Source organism: Miniopterus natalensis, chromosome 11 (assembly GCF_054644295.1).
Source record: "Miniopterus natalensis isolate mMinNat1 chromosome 11, mMinNat1.hap1, whole genome shotgun sequence".
NCBI lineage: Eukaryota > Metazoa > Chordata > Mammalia > Chiroptera > Miniopteridae > Miniopterus > Miniopterus natalensis.
In genome coordinates, this window is record NC_142091.1 from 51,640,007 (window position 1) to 51,662,127 (window position 22,121).

General features: G+C 36.3%; 1 protein-coding gene and 1 pseudogene across 1 annotated transcript in view; one reads left to right on the forward strand and one right to left on the reverse strand.

Moving 5' to 3' along the window:
• Nucleotides 1-305: 305 nt before the first annotated feature.
• LOC107542200 (L-lactate dehydrogenase C chain) overlaps nucleotides 306-22,121 on the forward strand; it is a 30,885-nt gene continuing 9,069 nt past the window's right edge. Inside the window, exons 1-5 of the mRNA XM_016219452.2 lie at nucleotides 306-431; nucleotides 6,007-6,124; nucleotides 10,858-11,031; nucleotides 18,554-18,727; nucleotides 20,383-20,500. Of these exons, the coding sequence (XP_016074938.2) occupies nucleotides 306-431; nucleotides 6,007-6,124; nucleotides 10,858-11,031; nucleotides 18,554-18,727; nucleotides 20,383-20,500 (710 nt within the window). The remainder of the gene's footprint in view (nucleotides 432-6,006; nucleotides 6,125-10,857; nucleotides 11,032-18,553; nucleotides 18,728-20,382; nucleotides 20,501-22,121) is intronic.
• On the reverse strand, nucleotides 7,048-7,215 carry LOC107542199 (mitochondrial import receptor subunit TOM7 homolog pseudogene; annotated as a pseudogene).

Consider the following 22,121-nt stretch of genomic DNA (forward strand, 5'->3'; position numbering starts at 1 on the left):
CTGTACTGAGTTGCGCCAAGCCAAGTATTTGTGAGTATTTGGTACTGGGGCGAAAATGGTGGCTGGGCGCAGGGAGAACCCAAAATGCCTGTTGGTGCCTCAACCCCTGCTCCTGAGAGACTGGTCCTGGCACGACTCTCCATACCCTTTGACCAGGAAGCTATTTCTTTGCCTTCCCCTCAAGCCCGCTCCCACTTTCTGCAAACTCTTAGTTGTTCGGTGTAATTAAGTACATCAGGAGCTGTGAGAGTTATTCAGGGAGTTCGATTCCACCGAAACTGCATTCTCTCTCTCAGGTTCTCAAAATGGCAACGGTCAAGGAGCAGCTTATTGGGAATCTAGTTCCGGAAGAGAGACTCTCCCAACAGAAGATCACCATTGTTGGGGTTGGTGCTGTCGGCATGGCCTGTGCCATTACTCTCTTAATGAAGGTAAGTAATAAGCCTATTCTGTGGCCGAAAATCAAGTAAGCACTTTTAGGTTCTTGTTGCTGAGTTCAGGGTTGCAGGGCTCACCCCTTGACAGCAAATGTGTATTCTCTCATCTTAAAAAATTTTTTTTGGGGGTCATATTCCTCTCATCTGATTTTGACACAGTTTAAGAAACATTTATTTGAAGTATACCATTCTTAGACTATTTTAAATTTATTTATACGCACATAGATTGGATTATTTTGTTAAATACGAAACATTTTCTGTTGAAATGATCTGTGAATTGTCTTCCTTGAGGAGCAATGAGTGAAAATAATTTTTCCCAGTGGCTTCCACTTTTAAAATTTTTATAAAATTGTGTATTACATGCTCATTATAAAACAAAAAGTACAAAATTTGACAAAATAACAATGGACATTTTAAAATTCCCTTTCTGTTTCCAGAGCACCTTTTCATGTGTTTATTGGCCATTTGTATGACTTCTTTGGAGAAATGTCTAAATCCGTTGCCCATTTTGAAATCAGGTTATTTGTTGTTTAGTTGTAGGAGTTTTTTATGTTCTAGATATTAACTGCTTATCAGATACATGATTTTCAGATATTTTCTCCCATGTCCTGGGTTTCCTTTTACTCTGCTGAATGTGTCCTTTGATGCACAGTTTTTTTTAATGTAGTTCATTTTATCTTTTTTACTCTTGTTGCCTGTGTTTTTGGTGTCATATCAAAAAATCATCAGTGTCATGAAACTTTTTCCCTGTGTTTTCTCCTAAGAGTTTTATAGTTTTAGGCCTTACATTTAGATCTTTGATCTAACCAGATCTTTGATCCATTTCTGGTTAACTTTCTGTATGGTATAAAGTAAATGGTCCAACTTCATTCTTTTGCATGTAAATATACCATTTGTTGAAAAGACGGTCCTTTCCTGGTTGAATGATCTTGGGACCCTTGCCAAAAATCATTTGCTCATGTACGTTAGATTTTATTTCTAGGATCTCTGTTTTGTTACATTGCTCTGTAAGTCTCTATTCCATTACCTCACAGTTTTGATCACTGTAGCTCTGTAATAAATTTTGAAATCACGAAGCATAAAACCTCTAACTTTGTTATTTTTCAAGATTGGCTTGAGATTCCATGTAAATCTTATAATGTGCTCTTCTATTTCTTAAAAAAATGCCATTGGGATTTTGATAGGGGTTGTACTAAATCTGTAGATTACTTTGGGTAGTATTGACATCTTAACCATATTAAGTCTTTTAATCTATAAACTTGGGATGTCTTTCCATTTATTTGTGCTTCTTTAATTTGTTTCAGCAATGTTTTGTAGTTTTTAGTGTATAAGTATTTTGCCTCTCTAAATGTTGTAAAGGTGCTATTTAATTTTTATAACAATCTTAGGAGAAAGGTACTATTATCATGCCCATTTATGAATGAAAATACTGAAGCACAGATGTTAAGTAGTTTGCCTGTGGTCAAATGGCTAGTAGGTGAAGGGGCCAGAATTCAGACCTTGGCAATCTGGACACAGATCCATGCGCTTTTTGTTTTTTTGTTAATCCTCACCCAAGGATATTTATTTTCCATTGCTTTTCAGAGAGAGGAAGGGAGGGAGGGAGAGAGGGAGACAATGAGAGAGAGAGAGAAAAGGAGAGAAACATCGATGTTTCATGTCACTTGGTTGCTTCCTACAGGCATCCCTATTTGGGGCAGAGTAAACTGCAACCCAGGTACGTACCCTTGACTGGGAATCAAACCCATGACCCTTCAGTGCATGGGCTGACACTCTAACCACTGAGCCACACTGGCCAGGGCACAGATATGTACTGTTACAAGCTTTACTATGTATTTGGACAATTTTTGGAAACGTGCAGAAATGACAAGAAGAAGCAAAACCAGTCAAATTCCAGAACCCCAGAAAGGCTCAGGAATTGGAAGTACCAGTTTTCTCACAAGGTGGAGGTGAGGGATGGGACAGATAACAGGGGGATTGGTTGGAGGTTTATATGATGAGAAGGAAAATCACCAGATTCTCTTCTGCACCTTAATCAACTAGGCAACCACCTCTTATATCCCGGCAGACAAGGGGAAGCAGTTTATTCTTTGGAGAAATTGAATCTGACAGGCTCTGCCCTCAGGGAATTAAAGAGGTAGAGGACAGACATCTTTTGAAAACAGTAGAATTAATCGAAAGTCTACATGTCCATTGGGCTACTAGAAAGCAGACTGCTAGACAAAGATAGGATATTGAACAGAAAAGAAATGACAGGATCAATCAGGAGGTCCAGTAGTTGATTGACATTTCAGTAAGAAATAAAGAGCAGGCCCTGGCCAGGTAGTTCAGTTGGTTAGAGCATCGTCCCGATATACCAAAGTTGCAGGTTTGATCCCTAGTCAGGGCATATACAAGAATCAACCAATGAATGCATAAATAAGTGGAACAACAAATTGATGTTTCTCACTCTCTCCCTTCCTCTCTATCTCTATAAAGTTAATAAATAAAATTTTTTTTAAAAAAGCAGAAGAAAATTATTCAGTAGATAAAAGAAAAAATCCTAAAACTGAAGGACATGACCTTGCAGGTATAAAGAATTTACTGAGCCCAGCCGGCGTGGCTCAGCGATTGAGCATCGACCTGTGACCCAGGAGATCCTGGTTCAATTCCCGATCAGGGCACATGCCCAAGTTGCCGGCTAGATCCATCCCTGGTGGGGGGTATGCAGGAGGCAGCCGATCAGTGACTCATCATTGATGTTTCTCCCTCTCTCCCTCCCTTTCCCTTTCCCTCTTCCTTTCTCTCTCTGAAATCAATAAAGATTTTTTTTTTTTAAAAAAGAATTTACTGAGAACTCAGCACAATGAATCAGAAAGGAAAAAAGCCCACTCCAAGGCATATTTTCATGACATTTCAGAACTCCAGTTGTGAGAAAGGTTAGTTGTTGGAGCCCATTTATTTTTTATTAGAATCTGTTGTATTCTGGCAAATACTCAAGTGAAGCAGAGTAGTTCAGGACCTTGTTTCCAGGTCACAGTGATGTGTATTGTGGGATAAATGGAAAGTGATAAAGGATATTCACATATGCATATTCACATAGTCCATTGACTTAGAGGGACTTATGAGTACCATGACACCTGACCATGTCATTGAAAGGTGGACTTTAAAGGGTTTATAAGGATATGTAAAGTTTTTAGGAGTGGGTGGCTGTGCAGCCTACTTCCTTGTCCTATACAGAGCAGAGTGGCCATAGCTGTTCCCTTAGATTGATTTTTAGTCTCTTTCTCTCTACCTTACTATGGTCACTTTGGAACTTCCTGGAGAAAAGTTTCTAAGATGCTCATAACAATTCTTATACGATTCTGGTAAAACAAGCCCCGGGTCTCTATTTGGAATTCTAATTGAGAAATGACTCTCATAGATGTAGTTAAATCTTTTAAAAACCAAACAAAAACTTGTAGGGATTACGTGAATTGTCTTTGACAGTCAAGACAAATGGAGCTAGGAAGATTCCCTTGGTAAGAGAATTGTCTGATAATCTGTTGAGAAGACAGATAATTCAAGTTGGAAATATAATTTAAAAGCTGGCTGTTATTAAATTATTGTCACTCAGCTCCAAATCCAACTTTCCATACTCTGCGTTGTGATACTAGTGTTGAATCTCTGTTTTATCTTTTTCTCCTTTGCCAGTTGATACTGTGTTAGGTTCTGCCAATAGGGACACTAGAGTCTGGGAAGTTGGAAGGCAGGACAGGAGCAGTGACATTTTTCCTGTTGGCTTTTTGTTTTGGTCACAGTCATCTCAGCTGCAGCCCTTTGTCCCAGTGGTAGAAGTTGGTTCTAGTCTCCAGTCTCTCCCTTGCCCCCTGTGTGGACTTGCTTTTTTTTGGGCTCTAGTTTCTTTTGGAACTCCAGCATTGGCCTCATCTTACCCCTTCAATGGTATCAGTAGCAGTGAGGTTTTGCCTCCTCCAGAGTTCTGGGACTAGTTCCTTGAAACCTTTAGTTTCCCGGTCCTCAGCCTAGGGACAGTAGTTTCCAATCTGCGGTTACTATATCTGGGCTACCTCAGCTGTTATCTTTTTCCTCTTTAAGCCCTCTAGCATCTGTCTCAACAGTTCCCTATATTAAATTCCTTCTGTTCAAATGCTTAGAGTAGTTTCTGTTTTCCTGTTCCAGACCCAGGCAGATACACAGACTGATGTAAAAATGGATCCGTAAACATGATCTGTTTTTTAAAAAAAATCAGCCAAAAGTGATACGTGATTCTTCTGGATGAAACTCTTTATTCTCCTATTCCTGATATGTGACACATAATTTAGTAAATTTTAGAATATACATTTCTCCAGTAAGACCAGATACTACCTGATTTGAGAAAAAACATTAGTTAATAGGAACTTGGATCCTTTTTCCTTACTGCTCACCTTTGGAATTTGGCCACTGGAATCTGAAGGAATACATTCCTTTATATAGCTGAATAGTCTGTTGAATGTGATGAAAACCCAATTCAAATTAGAGTAAGCAATAAAGAGACTATACATTGTTCATATAAGTGGAAAATCTAAGAGTAGGGCTAGCTTTAGGTACTATAGATTCTGGAATTCAGACATATCGATACACAGTGTTTGTATATCTTGGTTTATGTTTCCTCTATTGGCTTAATTCTCAGTCAGGGTCTTTCTGGGTGGTGGTAAAGATGGCTATACAGTTTGTTCTTAGAGTCTTATGTCATTCTTAAAGCTGTGATTCCAAAGAAAAATGAGACTTATTTTCTCATCTTCCATTTTCAAACCTCATAGACATTGTGCCCATTTGTTATGTCTGGGCCATTATGCCTATTGGTGAACTAATTTCTGTGACTGGAAGGAAGGATGGAACAATTGGTTGGGTCTTGTTATATGCCCATGTACTGCTAGGTTAATGTACTGATGTTAATTTTACTGTACTGACCCACATGGAATGGCCATAAGGATGCATACTGAAAACAGCTTCAGCCAATTCAGAAATTAGGCAGACAGGCTAAATATAGTAAAATTCTTTGAAAGAATTTCATAACTTTTCATTGGTTTTAATTTTTTTATTCATTTTTTTTGGGGGGGTGGAGAGTGGGAGGGATGGAGAAAGGGAAGAAAGGAAGGAGAGAGAGAGAGTTGTAGAGAAACATCACTTTGTTGATCCACTTATTTATGCATTCATTGGTTTTTTCTTGTATGTGCCCTGACCAGGGATCAAACCTGCAGCCTTGGCGTATTGTGATGGTGCTCCAACCAACTGAGCTAGCCAACCAGGGCAACTCTTCATTGGTTTTGAACTCTTAATCTGAAGTGGAAAAAACCCAATTCTAAAAAAAATAATAATTATATAAAGGCAGAGCAATTAATTTTTGCTGCATTCTGTTGTTTACCTTGACTTCTCGTCCATTCTAGGCATATTAAAAAACTATCATTTTTTATATCATTTCATTCTGTTAAAAGTATAACTCTCCTTTGATTAGAAAATAGCCTCACCAAATTTTTTTCTCATTCTCCTAAAATGGCATTATGAACATTTTCCAGAATATTTTATTCATAACTTTTATGTATTTTAGGGTTTGGCTGATGAACTCGCCCTTGTTGATGTCTTAGAGGACAAATTGAAGGGAGAACTGATGGATCTTCAGCATGGCAGTCTTTTTTTTACTACTTCAAAGATTGTTGCTGGAAAAGGTTAATTTTAGTGTTTTAAAATTTTTTTATTTATTGACTTGAGGTGGGGGGGCCAGAGACACACAGGCATCAGTTTGTTGTTCTACTTACTTATGTATTCATTGGTTGATTCTTATATGTGCCCTGACCGGGGATCGAAGCTGCAACCTTTTGGTGTATAGGACGATGCTCCAACCAACCGAGCCACCTGTCCAGGTTTCTACTAAATTTTTATGGTTTTCCTTCACTTTTATTTTTCTTGCACCTAAAAGGACAATTTTTTAAATATATGTTTTTATTGATTTTAGAGAGAGAATAAGGGAGAGGAAGAGAGAGAGAGAGAAACATTGATGTGAGAGAAAAACATCAATCAATTGCCTCCTGCACATGCCCCAACTGGGGAATGAACCCAAAACCTGGGCATGTGCCCTGGCCAAGTACCAAACCAGTGACCTTTTGGTGCACAAGACAATGCCCAACCAACTGCGCCACACCCACCATGGAAGGATAATTTTTGAACACTTGTTTTTAATCTCTTTCTAAGACATTCAAATTAATATTCATAGAAACAATTATCTTAAAATATTAATTTTGAAATATAAAAAGAGTTTAAGTATAACAAACATCAGTGCACCTCAGTGAAACATTACCAGTTCAGTTGATACATTCTGTAACATCTCTTCATATCTCATTCAGAAATTGAGGTCCAGGAATAGACTATACTTTTTTAAAACATTGTTAAAATACTTATTTTGATACAGTCTATCATAAATAAGTCAGTAGAGTTTCTGCTCTGTTCCAGATGCATCTGTGTAGTAAGAACCTGGCGCCATCCAACTGGTGAAAGTCTGGGCAATATTCCCTCTTGTCCCAGCTGGAGCCCAAACCTTCCATGTTGTTCCTGTTCATTGATTACTTCCAAATTCAGATGACCAAATAGGTTTTTATCCCCAAAGTAAGCTTAAAATAGTTGATTCAGGCATTCTAGGGTCGGCACCCCTCTTAAACCCCAAGTAAATCATAAGCATAATAAAGCTGCAGTGGATGGCAAACTGGTAACACTTGAAGAGCTGCTGCAGCCTTTGCTTGACCCCTATGCTGAGCTTTACCATGGCAGCAGCCTGGGCTGTGCAGTCAACAAGAAACTCTTGAAAAGAACAAGGTAGTAAGAGCTTACTTTACCAGATATCAAGGCTTATTTTAAACCTGCTCATTGAATGCAGAGACACACAAAAGATTGTTATCTAACACTCATGTTGTTATATAAATAACATATCATTGGTAAATTTATGGACTTATAAAAATTTTTTGTTATGGTAATGTTTGTTTTCATGGAAAGAAATAAAATTGAACTGTTACCTGATAATACACAGAAAAATTAATTCTGGGTTGGTGAAAGACCAAAATGTGAAAGGCAAAACTTTAAACCTTCCGTTAAGAAGATAATATAGAATATCTTTATGATCTCAGGGTAGGGAAGAATTCTGTGAACACAAAGACCCAAAAAGCTCAAGCAATAAAGGAAAGAGTACAACATTTAGAATTCTGTGTTTATAAAACGAGACAGTGTAAGAATGAAGAGATATTTGCAGCATAAACAATTGACAAAGGAATAGTATTCAGAATAAAAGTACTTGTATAATAAATGACAAATATACAGAGCCCAGTAGAAAAATGGGAAAAGGCTTGAACATTTCACAAAAGAAGAAACTCAGATAGCCTATAAATATATGAAAACACAATCTCATAACCAAAGCTAGGAAAATAAAAAGCATATCAATATACCATTACATACCCATTAGATTGGCAGAAGTATGATAATACTAAGTGTTTGTTAGGATGTGGAACAATAGGTGCTCTCATGCTTGACATGTAGGAGTATATTATAGGAAAACCACTTTTTGAAAAAGTTTGCCATTACCTGGTGAAGTTGAACATGAACATATCCCACAACCCAGGAATTGCGCTTCTAGGTATATTCCCAAGAGAAATTGTGCACATGTGCACTAGGATACACGAACAAGATTAGTTCAAAATTCGAAACAATTTAATGAATATCAATACTAAGTTGCATATATTATGCAGTGTGATATTACAGAGCAGTGAAAGTGAATGAACTACAAGGACACACATTAACATGGATGAATATCAGAAGCATAATAATTAGCTAAAGTAATACATATCTTATGATTCAAAAACAAAGCTTAATATGTTATTTGAATAAGCATAGGTGGTAAACCTTTTTAAAAGGTAATGTGATTTTCACCACTTAAGAATGGTTGGTAACCTCTGAGTATGAAGGATGCGGCCTTGGAAGCATACAGGGGCTTCCAAGATATTGGTGATGTTCTGTAACGTGTATGATTTTTATAGAGTTGTTAGCTTTATTTTATTTTTAAAAACTTACCTTTATTGTTGAAAGTATTACAGATGTCCCGTTTTCCCCCTATTGATCCCCTCCACCCTGCAGGCCTTGTTAACTTTAATATTTAAAAAATTGAACATGTATTTCTTACATATTCTTCTATATGAATGATACAGTTCACAGTAGAGCATTTTGAAAATACATTTAGTGAGCTCTAATGAGGAAGAGCAATAGGACATCTTTGATTATCCACAGATGTCTTAAATTTTCTCATATATATAATAGTTAACACAGACCTCAAGTGCCTGGAACATAGAAGGTGCTAAAATATTTGTGGAGGAAAGGGAGGAATATGAGATCAGAACTTGTTATTATGATCAAGTTAGGGGTTAAATGCAACATACCATGGAAAGATAACATAAGGCACTGTATATATGGACTATGAGAATTATAGGCAGTAAGTACTACACAAATTCAGTGAAGTGAAAGAGTAGTTTTTATGAATGATACGATTAGGGAATGCCTAGCAGAGGAATTGGTATTTAAAGAAGGGCTTGATTAACAATATAATAACAATTGCTAACATTTATTTAACGTGTAATATGTATGAGGCACCGTTCTGAGTACTTTATGTATGTAAACTCACTAAATCATCTAAAGAAAAAACTATTAATAGCTCAATCTTGCAGATGAGGAACTGAGAATCCGAGGAACAGGCAAAGCAAAACACTTGTCCAGGGTCACACAGCTAGGAAGTGGCAAAGTCAAAATAGAAGTGGTTGGACCCCAGAGTCTGCTCCAGACCATTATGATTTACTGTCTCTTGAAGGATTGAGTTATATTTAAAAAGGAAAATAAGTAACAGGGAGATGATAGCATTAACAAAATCAGGGCACTGGGAAAATCTGACATTAAAAATAAGACACAAAGTTAGTAAAATAATTTGGAGGCAGATTATGAAGACTTGATATTTTACTTTGGTATACACTTTAATTGACTTTGCTGGACATAGTATTTCAAATAATCCGAACTGTGGAGAGATGACTCTGGAGAAGTTACAAGGGTTTTATGTCCGTGTATCCTCTAAAAGTTGAGGGTGGGGAGAAGGGAAGGAGAGGGAATGGGGAAGGAGAGACACAGACAGAGGTTGAGAGATTACTTTGGATTTTTCTGGTTAGATAAGAGTTTATGGAAGGTAAATGTCAAGCAAAGTCTTTGAGCAAAAATGAATAGACTGTGCAGAGAGAGAACTTCTGTAGATCTTTTACTTGATAAAGGGAGAGATAGTCTTTTAGATTAATGTAACACATGTCAGCCTAAGAAATGCCATCTCTCTAAATTGTCTTTCTAATTAAAATTTTTACTGGTACAGGAAAAACATAAAATGCTTATGATTTATAATTTAGATTAGAAAGATGAGAATGACTATAAATGAAGATCTAATCATATCTTTAAAATTGAACAAATTCCTTTTCAAAAGAGCATAAAAATAATTTTTGAAATAGAGATGGGATATAGAGGAGATTTTATCTAATTTAATTTTTGACATCCATATGATAATTAACTTCCAGGTATATAATTCTTTAAAACAAGTACAGTATGGGATAGGGAGCATCATATCATATTATCATTGGATTTAATAGGTGAAACAATTTTACAGCTGATCATCAGATTTAGAAGGTAGTTTATTTTCTTGTGTCGATCAAGAACTTGCTTGTGATCTCAGATCCAGTCCCTTATAATTAGAAATAAATATATTCTTACTCGCAGAATCCTGAAACAGATAACATAAATTTTCAGAGTTCTAAGCTTCTGATATATATAAGCTTTCTAAGAAGCTCGAGAGCTGATTTGCATAGCTTTGGGCCTTAATAGCAAATGAGAATGTGGGCTTAACAGGATAGTAGGTTCTGTTATTTTTTAAAAAAAAAAAGCTTTTTGAAACTTGTAAGTCATAGTGACAAGACTTCCTTCAGGTTATACAAAAGAACATTACTACATGGAAAGTTTGTTCATTTCCATATGCCAAACATGAAGGTATATGAGATTTATTTATTTATTTATTTATTTATTTATTTAAATATACCTTTATTGATTTCAGAGAGAGGAAGGAAGAGGGAGAAAGAGAGAGAGAAACATCAATGATGAGTCATTGATTGGCTGCCTTCTGCACGTCCCCTGCTGGGGATTGAGCCCGAAACCTGGGCATGTGCCCTGACTAGGAATCAAACCTTGATCTCCTGGATCATAAGTCGATGCTCAACTGCTGAGCTGTGTTGGCTGGGTGGTATATGAATACTTTATCAAGGTCATACAATAGACTTTTAAAGAATTAAGGCATAGTGATTATGGCAGTCTGGACCCAAATACTCTTTTGCTTCCGTTTTAGATTTCCATGTATCTGCAAACTCCAAATTAATTGTTGTCACAGCAGGTGCACGGCAACAGGAAGGAGAAAGTCGTCTTTCCCTGGTTCAACGTAATGTGAATGTCATGAAATCAATCATTCCTCCTCTAGTCCATCATAGTCCTGACTGTAAGATACTTATTGTCTCAAATCCAGGTGAGTCTTTTCTCTTTAACAACTTTATTGAAGTAAAATTTATATACAATATACCCATTCAAAGTATACAATACAATGAGTTTTTTCCCCCAGCTTTTTTGAAATGTAATTGCCATATAACATGCAAGTTTAAGGTATATAGTGTGATAATGTTTTGATACATTTACATACTGGAAAGGGATTACCACAGTAGGATTAGTTAACACCTCTATCACCTCACATACAGTCATCCCTTGGTATTCTGTGGATTTGGTACCACTGTGGATACCAAAATTCTTGGATGGTCAAGTTCCCTATGTAAAATGGAGTAGTAGTTGCCTATAATCTATATTTGCATATAGACTAAAGCAGGGTATGCCTACATATTACTTCATTTGTGTGTAATCAACATAGCGCTCAGTGTGTGGCAAATTCAATTTTTGCTTCTTGGAACTTACTGGAATTAAAAAAAAATATTTTTGATCTGCATTTGGTTAGTTGAATCCGCAGATGTGAAACCTATAGATATGGAAGGCTGACTGTAATTACCATTTCTTTATCATGGTTAGAACATTTAAGATTTACTGTCTTAGCAACTTTCAAATATATATATTGTTAACTATAGTCACCAGTGCTGTATATTAGGTCCCCAGAACTTATTCATCTTATATCTGGAAGTTAAAGTTTATCCTTTGACTGACATTTCCTCATTATCCCTCCTCCACCAACCCCTGGCAACCACCATTGTACTCTCTGTTTCTTTGAGTTCAGTTTTTTTTAGAGTCCACGTATAAATGACATCATACAGTGTTTATTTGTCTTTCTCTGTCAGACTTATTTTACTTAGCATAATGCCTTCATGGTCCATCCATGTTGTCACAACTAGCAGGATTTGCTTCTTTCTTGGAGCCAACTATTCCATTATATATGTAAATAACACATATTCTTTATCCATTCATCCATAGACACACACCTAGGTTGTTTTCATATCTTGGCTATTGTGAATAATGCTGCAGTGAACATGGGTGCAGATATCTCTTTGAGATACTGATTTCATTTCTTTTGGATATATACCTAGAGGTGTGATTGCTAGGTTATATGGTTGTTCTATTTTTTTTTTTTTTTAAATCCTCACCTGAGGATATTTTTTCCATTGCTTTTCAGAGAGAGTGGAAGGGAGAGAGAGAGAGAGAAAGAGAGAGAGACATCGATGGGAGAGAGACACATCAGTTGGTTGTTCCCTGCACATGCCCCAACTGGGGCTGGGGATCCAACCTGCAACCCAGGTACATGCACTTGACTGCAATTGAACCGGAGTCCCTTCAGTTTGCAGGCCAACGTTCTAACCACAGAGCCAAATGGGCTAGGGCGGTAGTTCTATTTTTAATTTTTTGAGGAACTTCCATACTCTTTTCCATAGTGGCTGCCCCAGTTTACATTCCCATCAGCAGTACACAGTGTTCCCTTTTCTCCTCATCCTCACCAAATATGCCTAAATATTTTATTTATTTATACATATATGTGTATATATATATATATAAATATATATCTTTATTGATTTCAGAGAGAGGGAGAGAGTTGAAACATCAATGGTGAGAGTCATCATTGATTGGCTGCCTTCTGCACCCCCCGGCACCCCCGACTGGGGATTGAGCCCTCAACCCAGCCATGTGCCCTGACTGGAAATCGAACTGTGTGATCTCCTGGATCCTAGGTTGATGTTCAACTGCTGAGCCACACCCAGCTGGGCTAAATATTTTATAGTTTTGATGCTCTACCAGGAGTTGTTCTTTACATTTCATTTTTAACTGATAATTGCTAGTATATAGAAATACTGTTGGCTTTTATGTATTGACCTTGTATGTTGAAACATTGCTAAATTCACTTTTTAATTCTAGTAATTCTCTTTGAATTCTTAGGATATTCTACATTATCATGTCATCTGCAAATGCAATGTTACTAGTTTTAATTCTTTCCAATTTGAAGATTTTTTTATTTTCTTGCTTCATGTCACGGGTTAGGACTTATAGTAAAATGATGAATATAAATAGTAATGACAGACAAATCTGCATCAGTCTAAAGGCTCATTTCCTCCCCTTTTTTGGTAGCTTACCAGAGAGTTGGGTCAGCTGAATTGAGCCTTTGAACCAACCTGTGTAGAAACAGCAAGGTCTTAAGCTGATTTCAGTATTCCTGGCATGCAACGTTCTTCCCAGGGCCCTCAGTATGTACACCTTGGCTCTGGAAATGCATACTGCTTACCATTGTCACCAGATCCAGCTATACTTTGATAAATTTCTTGTTATTTAAGGAAACTAGGGGTTCCCTTCCCCCTCCAAAGCTAACATGGATATGTATGTAACACAGTGTGGTGGTGGGGCCCATTCTTGTTCTTGGAGGAATTTCAAGAGTACAGCTAGCTTGACAGCCAAGAGAGGCTCCTCTGCATTTGGCTATTTAGTATATAGAAGATATACAAAACCTATGTTGCTTAACCTATGTTGTGGAATAATGAGAGTTCAGTGTACAGAGAGTGGTTCCCTACTTCTTTGCTTCTGAGGTTTTCTCCAGTAAACACTATTTATATGTATACCCTCTGGTAGTAGTAGTACGTGCCCATGATAACTTGCACGACAACAAGTGTTGAGGGTGGACATACTTGCCTAGTTTCTTATCTTATGGGGAAGGCATTCAGTCTTTCATCATTGAGTATGATGTTTAATGTGGACTTTTATTTTCTAGAAATTCCCTTCATAATTGAGGAAAGTGTTTTTAATCATGTAAAGGGGGGTTAAAAATTTGTCAAGTGCTTTCTTCTGCATCTATTGATTCTTTTTTTAATATACATATATACTTTTATTGATTTCAGAGAGAGGAAGGGAGAGGGGGAGAGAGAGAAACTCAATGTTGAAAGAGAATCATTGATTGGCTGCCTCCTGCACACGCCCTGCTGAGGACTGAGCTGACAACCTGGGCATGTGCCCTGACTGGGAATTGAACCTCCATCTCCTGGATCCTAGGTCGACGCTCAAGCACTGAGCCACGTCGGCCGGGCTGTATTGATTCTTTTATCATTATATAAAGTCATTCTTTGTCTCTAATAATTTTTGAGTTAAAGTCTATTTTTTTATTACAGCAAAATATACATAACATAAAAATTTACCATTATAATGTGTATAATTCAGTGGCATTAAGTACATTTTATTTTGTGCAACTTCTACCACTGTATAGTGTCCAGACTTTTTCATCACCCCAAGTGGAAATCCTGTACCTATTAAGCAGTCACTTCCCATTCACCCCTTTCTTTATTCCCTGGCACCCAGTTTTGTTTTGTTTTTGCTTTCTGTGTCTATGAATTTGCCTATTCTGGATATTTAATATAAATGGGATCATATAATATTTGTCCTTTTGTGTCTGACTTCTTTCACTTAATGTTTTCAAGGTTCATTCATGTTGCAGCATCCATCAGTAGTTCATTCCTTTTTGTGACTGGATAATATTACGTTTTATAGATATACCACATTTCATTTATCCATCCGGAAGTTGACAGACATTTGAATTTTTTCTATCTTTGGCTATTGTGAATAGTGCTGCTTTGAACACTCATGTACGAATTTTTGTTTGATCACCTGTGTTCAGCTGTTTTGGGTATATACCTAGGAGTAGAAATCCTGGGTCATATGGTAATTCTATGTTTAATTAGTGAATAACTGCTAAACTGTTTTCCATAGTGGCTGTACTATTTTATATTCCCACTAACAATGTATAAATGTTCCAGTTCTCCACACCAACACTTATTTTCTATATTTTTAATTTTAGCTATTCTAATGGATATGCAGTGATATTTTATTGTGGTTTTAATTTGCATTTCCCTAATACCTAATAACATCGAGCATCTTTTCAATGCTTTTTGGCCATTTTTATATCAAAGAAACATCTATTCAGGTTCTTCGCTCATTTTTAAATTGGGTTGTCTTTTGGTTGTTGAGAAATAAGAATTCTTTATATATTCTGGATACAAGACTCTTATCAGATATATGATTTACAAATATATTCTCCCATTTTGTAGGTTGTCTTTTCACTCTCTTGATAGTGTACTTTGATCCACAAAAATGTTTAATGAAGTCCAATTTATCTATTTTTCCTTCTGTTTCTTGTGATTTTGGTATCATACCTAAAAAATCATTACCCAATCTCAGGTCATAAAGATTTACACCTATATTTACCAGCTCCTATAATTAGGTCTTTGATCCATTTTGAATTAACTTTGTACATGCTGTGAGGTAAGTGTCAAGCTTCATTTTTTTGTATGCGGATATCCAGTTTCAACAGCATTTGTAGAAGAGATTATTCTTTCCCCAATGAATGGTCATAGCATCCTTGTCTAAAATCAATATCATAGATGAGAGAGTTTATTTCTGGACTCTCAATTCTATTTCATTTATTGATATGTCTGGCCTTATTCCAGTATCATTCTGTTTTGATTACTGTAGCTCTGGAGTAAGTTTTGGAATTAGGAAATATGATTCCTTCAGCTTCATTCTTCTTTTTGAAGATTGTTTTCACTATTCTGGCCCCCTTGTGATTTCAAATGCATTTTAGGGTTGATTTTTCCATTTCTGGGAAAAAAAAGCTCTTTGGAATTTTGATAGGAATTGAATCAAATCTGTAAATCACTTTGGGGAGTATTACCATCTTAGCAATAGTAATATTTAATCCATGAACATGGGATGTATTTCCATTTATTTTGTTTTCTTTAATTATTCTCAGTGTTTAAGTCTTGCACTTCCTTGGATAAATTAATTCTACATATTTTATTAATTTTGATTCTACTGTAAACTGAGTTTTTTATTTTCCTTTTTGGATTGCTAGTTTATAGAAATACAACTGATTTTTTAGTGTTGATATTCTGCACCTTTACTGAATTTATTTATTCTAATAGTTCTTTTGGGTGTGTTTGTGGGTTCTTTAGGATTTTCTATATTTAGGGTCATGTTGTCTTCAAATAGAATTTTACTATTTCCTTACCAATTTGAATGCCTTTTATTTCTTTTTCTTGCCTGATTGCAAGTGGCTGCACCAATCTGCATTCCCACCAATAGTGCATGAGGGCTCCCCTTTCTCCATATCCTTGCCAACACTTGTTGTTTGATGATTTATTGATGATAGCCATCCTGACAGGTGTGAGGTGATATTTCATTATGGTTTTAATTTGCATTTCTCTGATGATTAGTGATGCTGGGCATCTTTTCATATGGCTATGGGACATCTGTGTGTCCTCTTTGGAGAAGTGCCTATTCAGATTCTTTGCCCATTTTTATTTATTTATTTTTGTTAATCCTCACCTGATGATATTTTTTCCATTGTTTTTTAGAAAGGGAAGGAGGGAAAGAGAAGGAAGGAGGGAGAGAGAAAGAGAGAGAAACACTGATGTGAGAGAGACACTGACTTATTGCCTCCTGTACATGCCCCAACTGGGGCTGGGGAATGAACCTGTAACTCAGGTGTGTACCCTTGACCAGGAATTGAACCCATGACCCTTCGGTGTGAGGGCCGACGCTCTAACCACTAAGCCACAGTGGTCAGGGCTTTGCCCATTTTTAAATTGGATTGTTTGTGGGTTTTTTTGGTGGTGTTTTATAATTTCTTTATAAATTTTGAATATTAAGTAAGCCCTTATATGTATCAGCAGATACGTTCTCCCATTCAGTGGATTGTCTTTTGATTTTGTTGATGGTTTTCTTTGCCGTACAAAACTTTTTAGTTTGATGCAGTCCCATTTGTTTATGCTTTGTTGTTTTGTTTCCCTTGTCTGAGGAGTTGTATCAGAAAAAATATTTCGAGAAATGTCTGAGATTTTACTGCCTATGTTTTCTTCAAGGATTTTTATGGTTTCGGGTTTTGAGTTTAATATATAAGTCTTTAATCCATTTTGAGTTTATCCTTGTGTATGGTGTAAGAAGGTGGTCTAGTTTCATGTTTTTGCACATATCTGTCCCATTTTTCCAGCACCATTTATTGAATAAACTCTGTTTACTCCATTGTATGTTTTTGCCTCCTTTGTCAAATATTGACTATAAAGGTGGGTTTTATTTTTGGCTTACACAAAAATTATTAGAAACAAAAAAGAATATTACATAATGACAAAAGGGTTAATAGATGCAGAAAAAGCATTCAACAAAATTCAACACCCAATCATGATTTTAGAAAAGAATCTCTGAGTCAACTATGCATCGAAGGAAATTCTTCTGATAAAAGATATTTATGAAAAACCCACAGCTAGCATCATACTCAATGGAGAAGGACTGAAAGGTTTCTCCCTGCTAATAAGATCAGGTAAGACAAAGATGCCAGTTTCACCACTTCCGTTTAACATCATGCTGGAAGTTCTGGCCAGAGTCATTGAACAGTGATGTATCAGACAAATACTTTAAATCAACTATTATAACTATTATAAATATATTTAAAGAATAAAGCAAGCCAAGTTTAAAGAATTAAAGGAAATATGAGACTGATGTCTCACCAAATATTGAATATTAATAAACAAATTTTAAAAAGGAACTAAATAAAAATTCTGAAGTTGAAAAGTTAACTGAAATGAAAATTCATTAGAGGGGTTTAATATCAGATTGAAAAGACAAAGAAGGAATCAGTGGACTTGAAGATAGGTTAGTTCAATGTTTGGGCTTCCTTGGGGACAGTTTTTATTGATTGCTTTTTTCTTTTGTATGGTGCAAACCTTCCTTGTTTCATGCCTCATAATTTTTGGTGAAAACTGGACATTAAAAAAATTATAATATGAAAACTGTATAAATCAAACTCTTCTGTCCTAGGGTTTTTTGATTTTGTTGCTACTGATGCTTGTTGTAGTTGTCATTTGTTTATTTCATGACTTTTGTGAACTAATTCCGCAAAGTCTGTATTCTTTGTTGTGTGTGGCCATAGATGTCTTTTATCTGTTTGTTTAGTGATCAGCTAATGATTGGACAGAACTTTCTTTAAATGTGGAACCAAAAAGTATCTCTCAGTCTTTGCTGGAAGGCTTTGTGTGCATTTTGGAGCATGCCTTCAACACTCGGCTAGCTAGTTTACAACTGTGCCCTTCACTTCCTGCTTGCACAGAGCCTCAAGATCAGACAGAGCTTAAGCTTAGGATTTTCTCATGTTTTTCCTGAGCATGCACACATTTGCACACTGTACTGGGTATGCATGTAGCCTTGGTCTAGGTAGGAGATGCTGATAACTTAGATAAGGCTGTGGTGATGGAGAGGAAAAACCTAGGCAATCTTAAGGAGGTAGAATTAACTGATCATTAAATGTACAGATAGGCACATACATTATCTCAAAAGAGAATTAAAAAAAATTCTGATAGTGAATAATTTAACCCAAGTGAGTGGTTATGAATTTTCTTGTTGATTTGTTTCGCTCCAAACTCTGTAATAAATCTGTATTTTACTCTGAGACAATTGATCCATCTATTCAGAAAGGCAAATTGTAAAAGCAAGTTATTGTAAATCTTCTAACAAGAAATTTTTCTTCCTAGTGGATATTTTGACATATGTGGTCTGGAAGCTAAGTGGTTTACCTGTCACTCGTGTAATTGGAAGTGGTTGTAATCTAGACTCTGCCCGTTTCCGTTACCTAATTGGAGAGAAGTTGGGTGTCCATCCTAGTAGCTGCCATGGTTGGATTATTGGAGAACATGGTGATTCTAGTGGTAAATATAAACCCATTTTCATTATGTAATCACACTTCTTAATCCACAATGATGCTTATTTTCTTTAAAGCCTATTTTTTGTGATATTAAGATAGCTGTGTAATGTTTTTTTTATTGGTATTTTCCTGGTGTACCTATCTTTTTCTATTCTTTTACTTTCAGTCTTTTGCATTATTGATTTAGTTACCACTCATTAAATTGTGCATAGAGTATATAGCTGTTTTAAAAAGTCAGTGAGTGTTTCTCTTATCTGGAGCATTTTCATTTATTGTTATTTTTAAAATAACATTATTAAGGTATGATTCATATGCCATAAAATTCACCCATTTAAAGTGTATAATTCACTGGTTTTTAGTATATGTACAGAGTTTTGCAGTCATCATTACAATTTAATTATAGAACATTTTCATCACCCTAGAAATAAACTTTTACTCCTGAACTCACCCCTACCCCAACCCCAGGCAACCACTAATTTACTTTCTCACTCTATAGATTTGTTTATTCCAGACTTTTCATGTAAATAAATTTATATAATATGTGATTTAAACTGTTGCTTAGGCCACACCAACCTTTTTCTTTTCTGAACATAAACATTTAAGCTCTGCAGCACAATTAGAACTTTATATATATATATATATATATATATAAAATTTTAATATATATATATATTTTAATATATCTTTATTGATTTCAGAGAGAGGAAAGGAGAGGGAGAGAGACAGAAATATCAGTGATGAGAGAGGCATTGATCAAGCCCGCAACCTGGGCATATGCCCTGACCGGGAATCAAACCCCAATTGCCTGGATCCCAGGTTGATGCTCAACCGCTGAGCCATATGTGTGAATCTTCTTTCCACAATGGCAATAAACCCATTAAGAATAGGACCATTAATTTTGTCATTCATTGGTTTATTCAAAGGATTTAATGAGCCCTTCCTTTTTTTGTTTTTTGTTTTACTACAAGGGTCATACTATAATAAATTCTTTTTTTTTTAATCCTCACCTGAGAATATTTTTTCCGTTCCTTTTCAGAGACAGTGGGAGGGAAGGAGGGAGAGAGAGAGGGAAGGAAGGGGAGAGAGAGACAGGGAGAAACATTGATATGAGAGAGATACACAAACTGGTTGCCTCCCGCAGGTGCCCCAACAGGGATGGGGATCGAGCCTGCAACTGAGACACATGCCCTTGACTGGAATTGAACCCAACAACCTTGGTGTATCGAGATAATTCTCTAACCACCTGAGCTACTTGATCAGGGCAGCTTCACCTCATTCTTGAATGACAGGTTAATTGGATATGAGATTCTATGTTGACAGCTATTCTCTTCATCTCTTTGTTACTGTTAAGGATGGTATTAATTTGCAGCTCTTTCCCCTTTTTGCTTGTAATATTTTATTTTTTTAACATTCTTTTCTTTGTGGCTTCTGTACTTGTACCTTGCTTTAAAATGTCTCCAATATCACATAATTATAAATTCTTCTACATATTTTTCTAAGACATAATTTTATTTTTTACATTTCCCTTTTTTGCCCATTTGAAACTTATTGTTAAATATGGTATAAGGTAGTAATCTAGGTTTATAAGAAAATTAGTAAACTCAAACAACTGATGCAGTACTAGGAAGAAGAGTTCATTCTGAGATACATTTCTTTTAGTGCCCTTATGGAGTGGGGTGAATGTTGCTGGTGTTGCTCTGAGGACTCTAAACCCTAACTTAGGAACTCATTCAGACAAGGAGCAATGGAAAAGTGTCCATCGACAAGTTGTTGAGAGGTAAAGTACTCATTCAGTTTCTTAATGCATTAATTATCAGTTGTAAGAACAAATGTCACAGAAAAAATTATGTAGTAGTTCTTTGTGTTTTTGTTTGTTTCTTTTTAATCCTCACTTGAGGATATTTTTCCCATTGCTTTTTGGAGAGAGTGGAAGGGGGACAGAGAGAGAAACATCAATGTGAGAGACACACATCGATAGGTTGCCTTCCACATGCTCCCTGACCAGGGCTGGGATCGAGACTGCAACCGAAGTACATGCCCTTGGCCGGAATCGAACCTGGGACCCTTCAGTCCATGGGCCGACACTCTAACCACCGAGCCAAACTGGCTAGGGCGATCTTTGTGTTTTGTGTGATAAATAATTCTAACCTTATGAAAATCCTTGAAATTCAATTATATTAAGCACAGTTTTATTTGGGGGTCATTTTGCACAAAGAAAATGTACTTCACAAGAACTCATATGTGTTTGAGGGTAATTTAGCAAGTAAATATGAGCATGGACTTTGGGACCAGGTTGCCCAGGTTTGATACCTGACTTCACCATTTATTAGTGGTATGATACTGGGAAGCGATTTAAAATTTCAAAAGCTCAGTTTCAAAGTTTTTAAAATGGGGATATAAGAGAGCCTACCTTAGAGGGCTGTTATGAAGAGTAAATGAGTTAGTACATGTAAAATGCTTAGAACAGCATCTAGAACTTGTGTTCATCAAATGATAAAAACAACAACATGCAGCTGATTCAGATAATCAGAAATTAATTAGGTCTACGTATAAATGAAGTGTCTGACCCTGTATAAATCAGCCTTAACAGCACACATGATTCTCCCTTATGCTTTAGCGAAGTTACATATTAGTAAAAGTTATAGAACCTAGACATCACTTTTGGATATTCTAAACTGGAATATTAAATAAGTTATTTTATTTTCTGATCATAAAATCACATGATCATTTTAATGGGTACAGAATTTCAGGGAAGATGACAAAGTTCTGGAGAAGATGGTGGTAATAGTTGTGCAACTGTGTTTATGCATTTAATGCCATTGAACTGTACACTCAAAATGGTTAAAATGGCCAATTTTACCACAATTTTAAAAATAAAATAAAGTACATGGCTATCCATAGTGGTTTGAAGTTCAGATTGTCAAATTAACCAAACATAATAGGCTTTAACCTAATAGGCATTAAGTTTATCAAGCTTAGTGAAAGGATCCTAGATAGAAAACATAGTATAGAGTATTAGCATTTTTAGGGAGGTATTAAAGGTGCCTGAGTGTAGCTTTCAGGCCCCATCACTACTTGGGGTACACTCAGTTGCAAGGGAAGAGGGCAGACTACCCCAGTATAGGAAAGATGCTGTCTTTGTTTCCCAACACTTTCTATTTAAAAAATTTTTAAAAAAATATGTTTTTATTGATTTCAGAGAGAGAAAGGGAGAGGGAGAGAGATAGAAACATCAATGATGAGAGAGACTCATCAGTCGGCTGCCTCCTCCATGCCCCCTACTGGGGATCGAGCCCGAAACAGGGCATGTGCCCTGACTGGGAATCGAACTGTGACCTCCAGGTTCATGGGTAGATAGATGTTCAACCACTGAGCAACACTGGCCAGGCCCAACACTT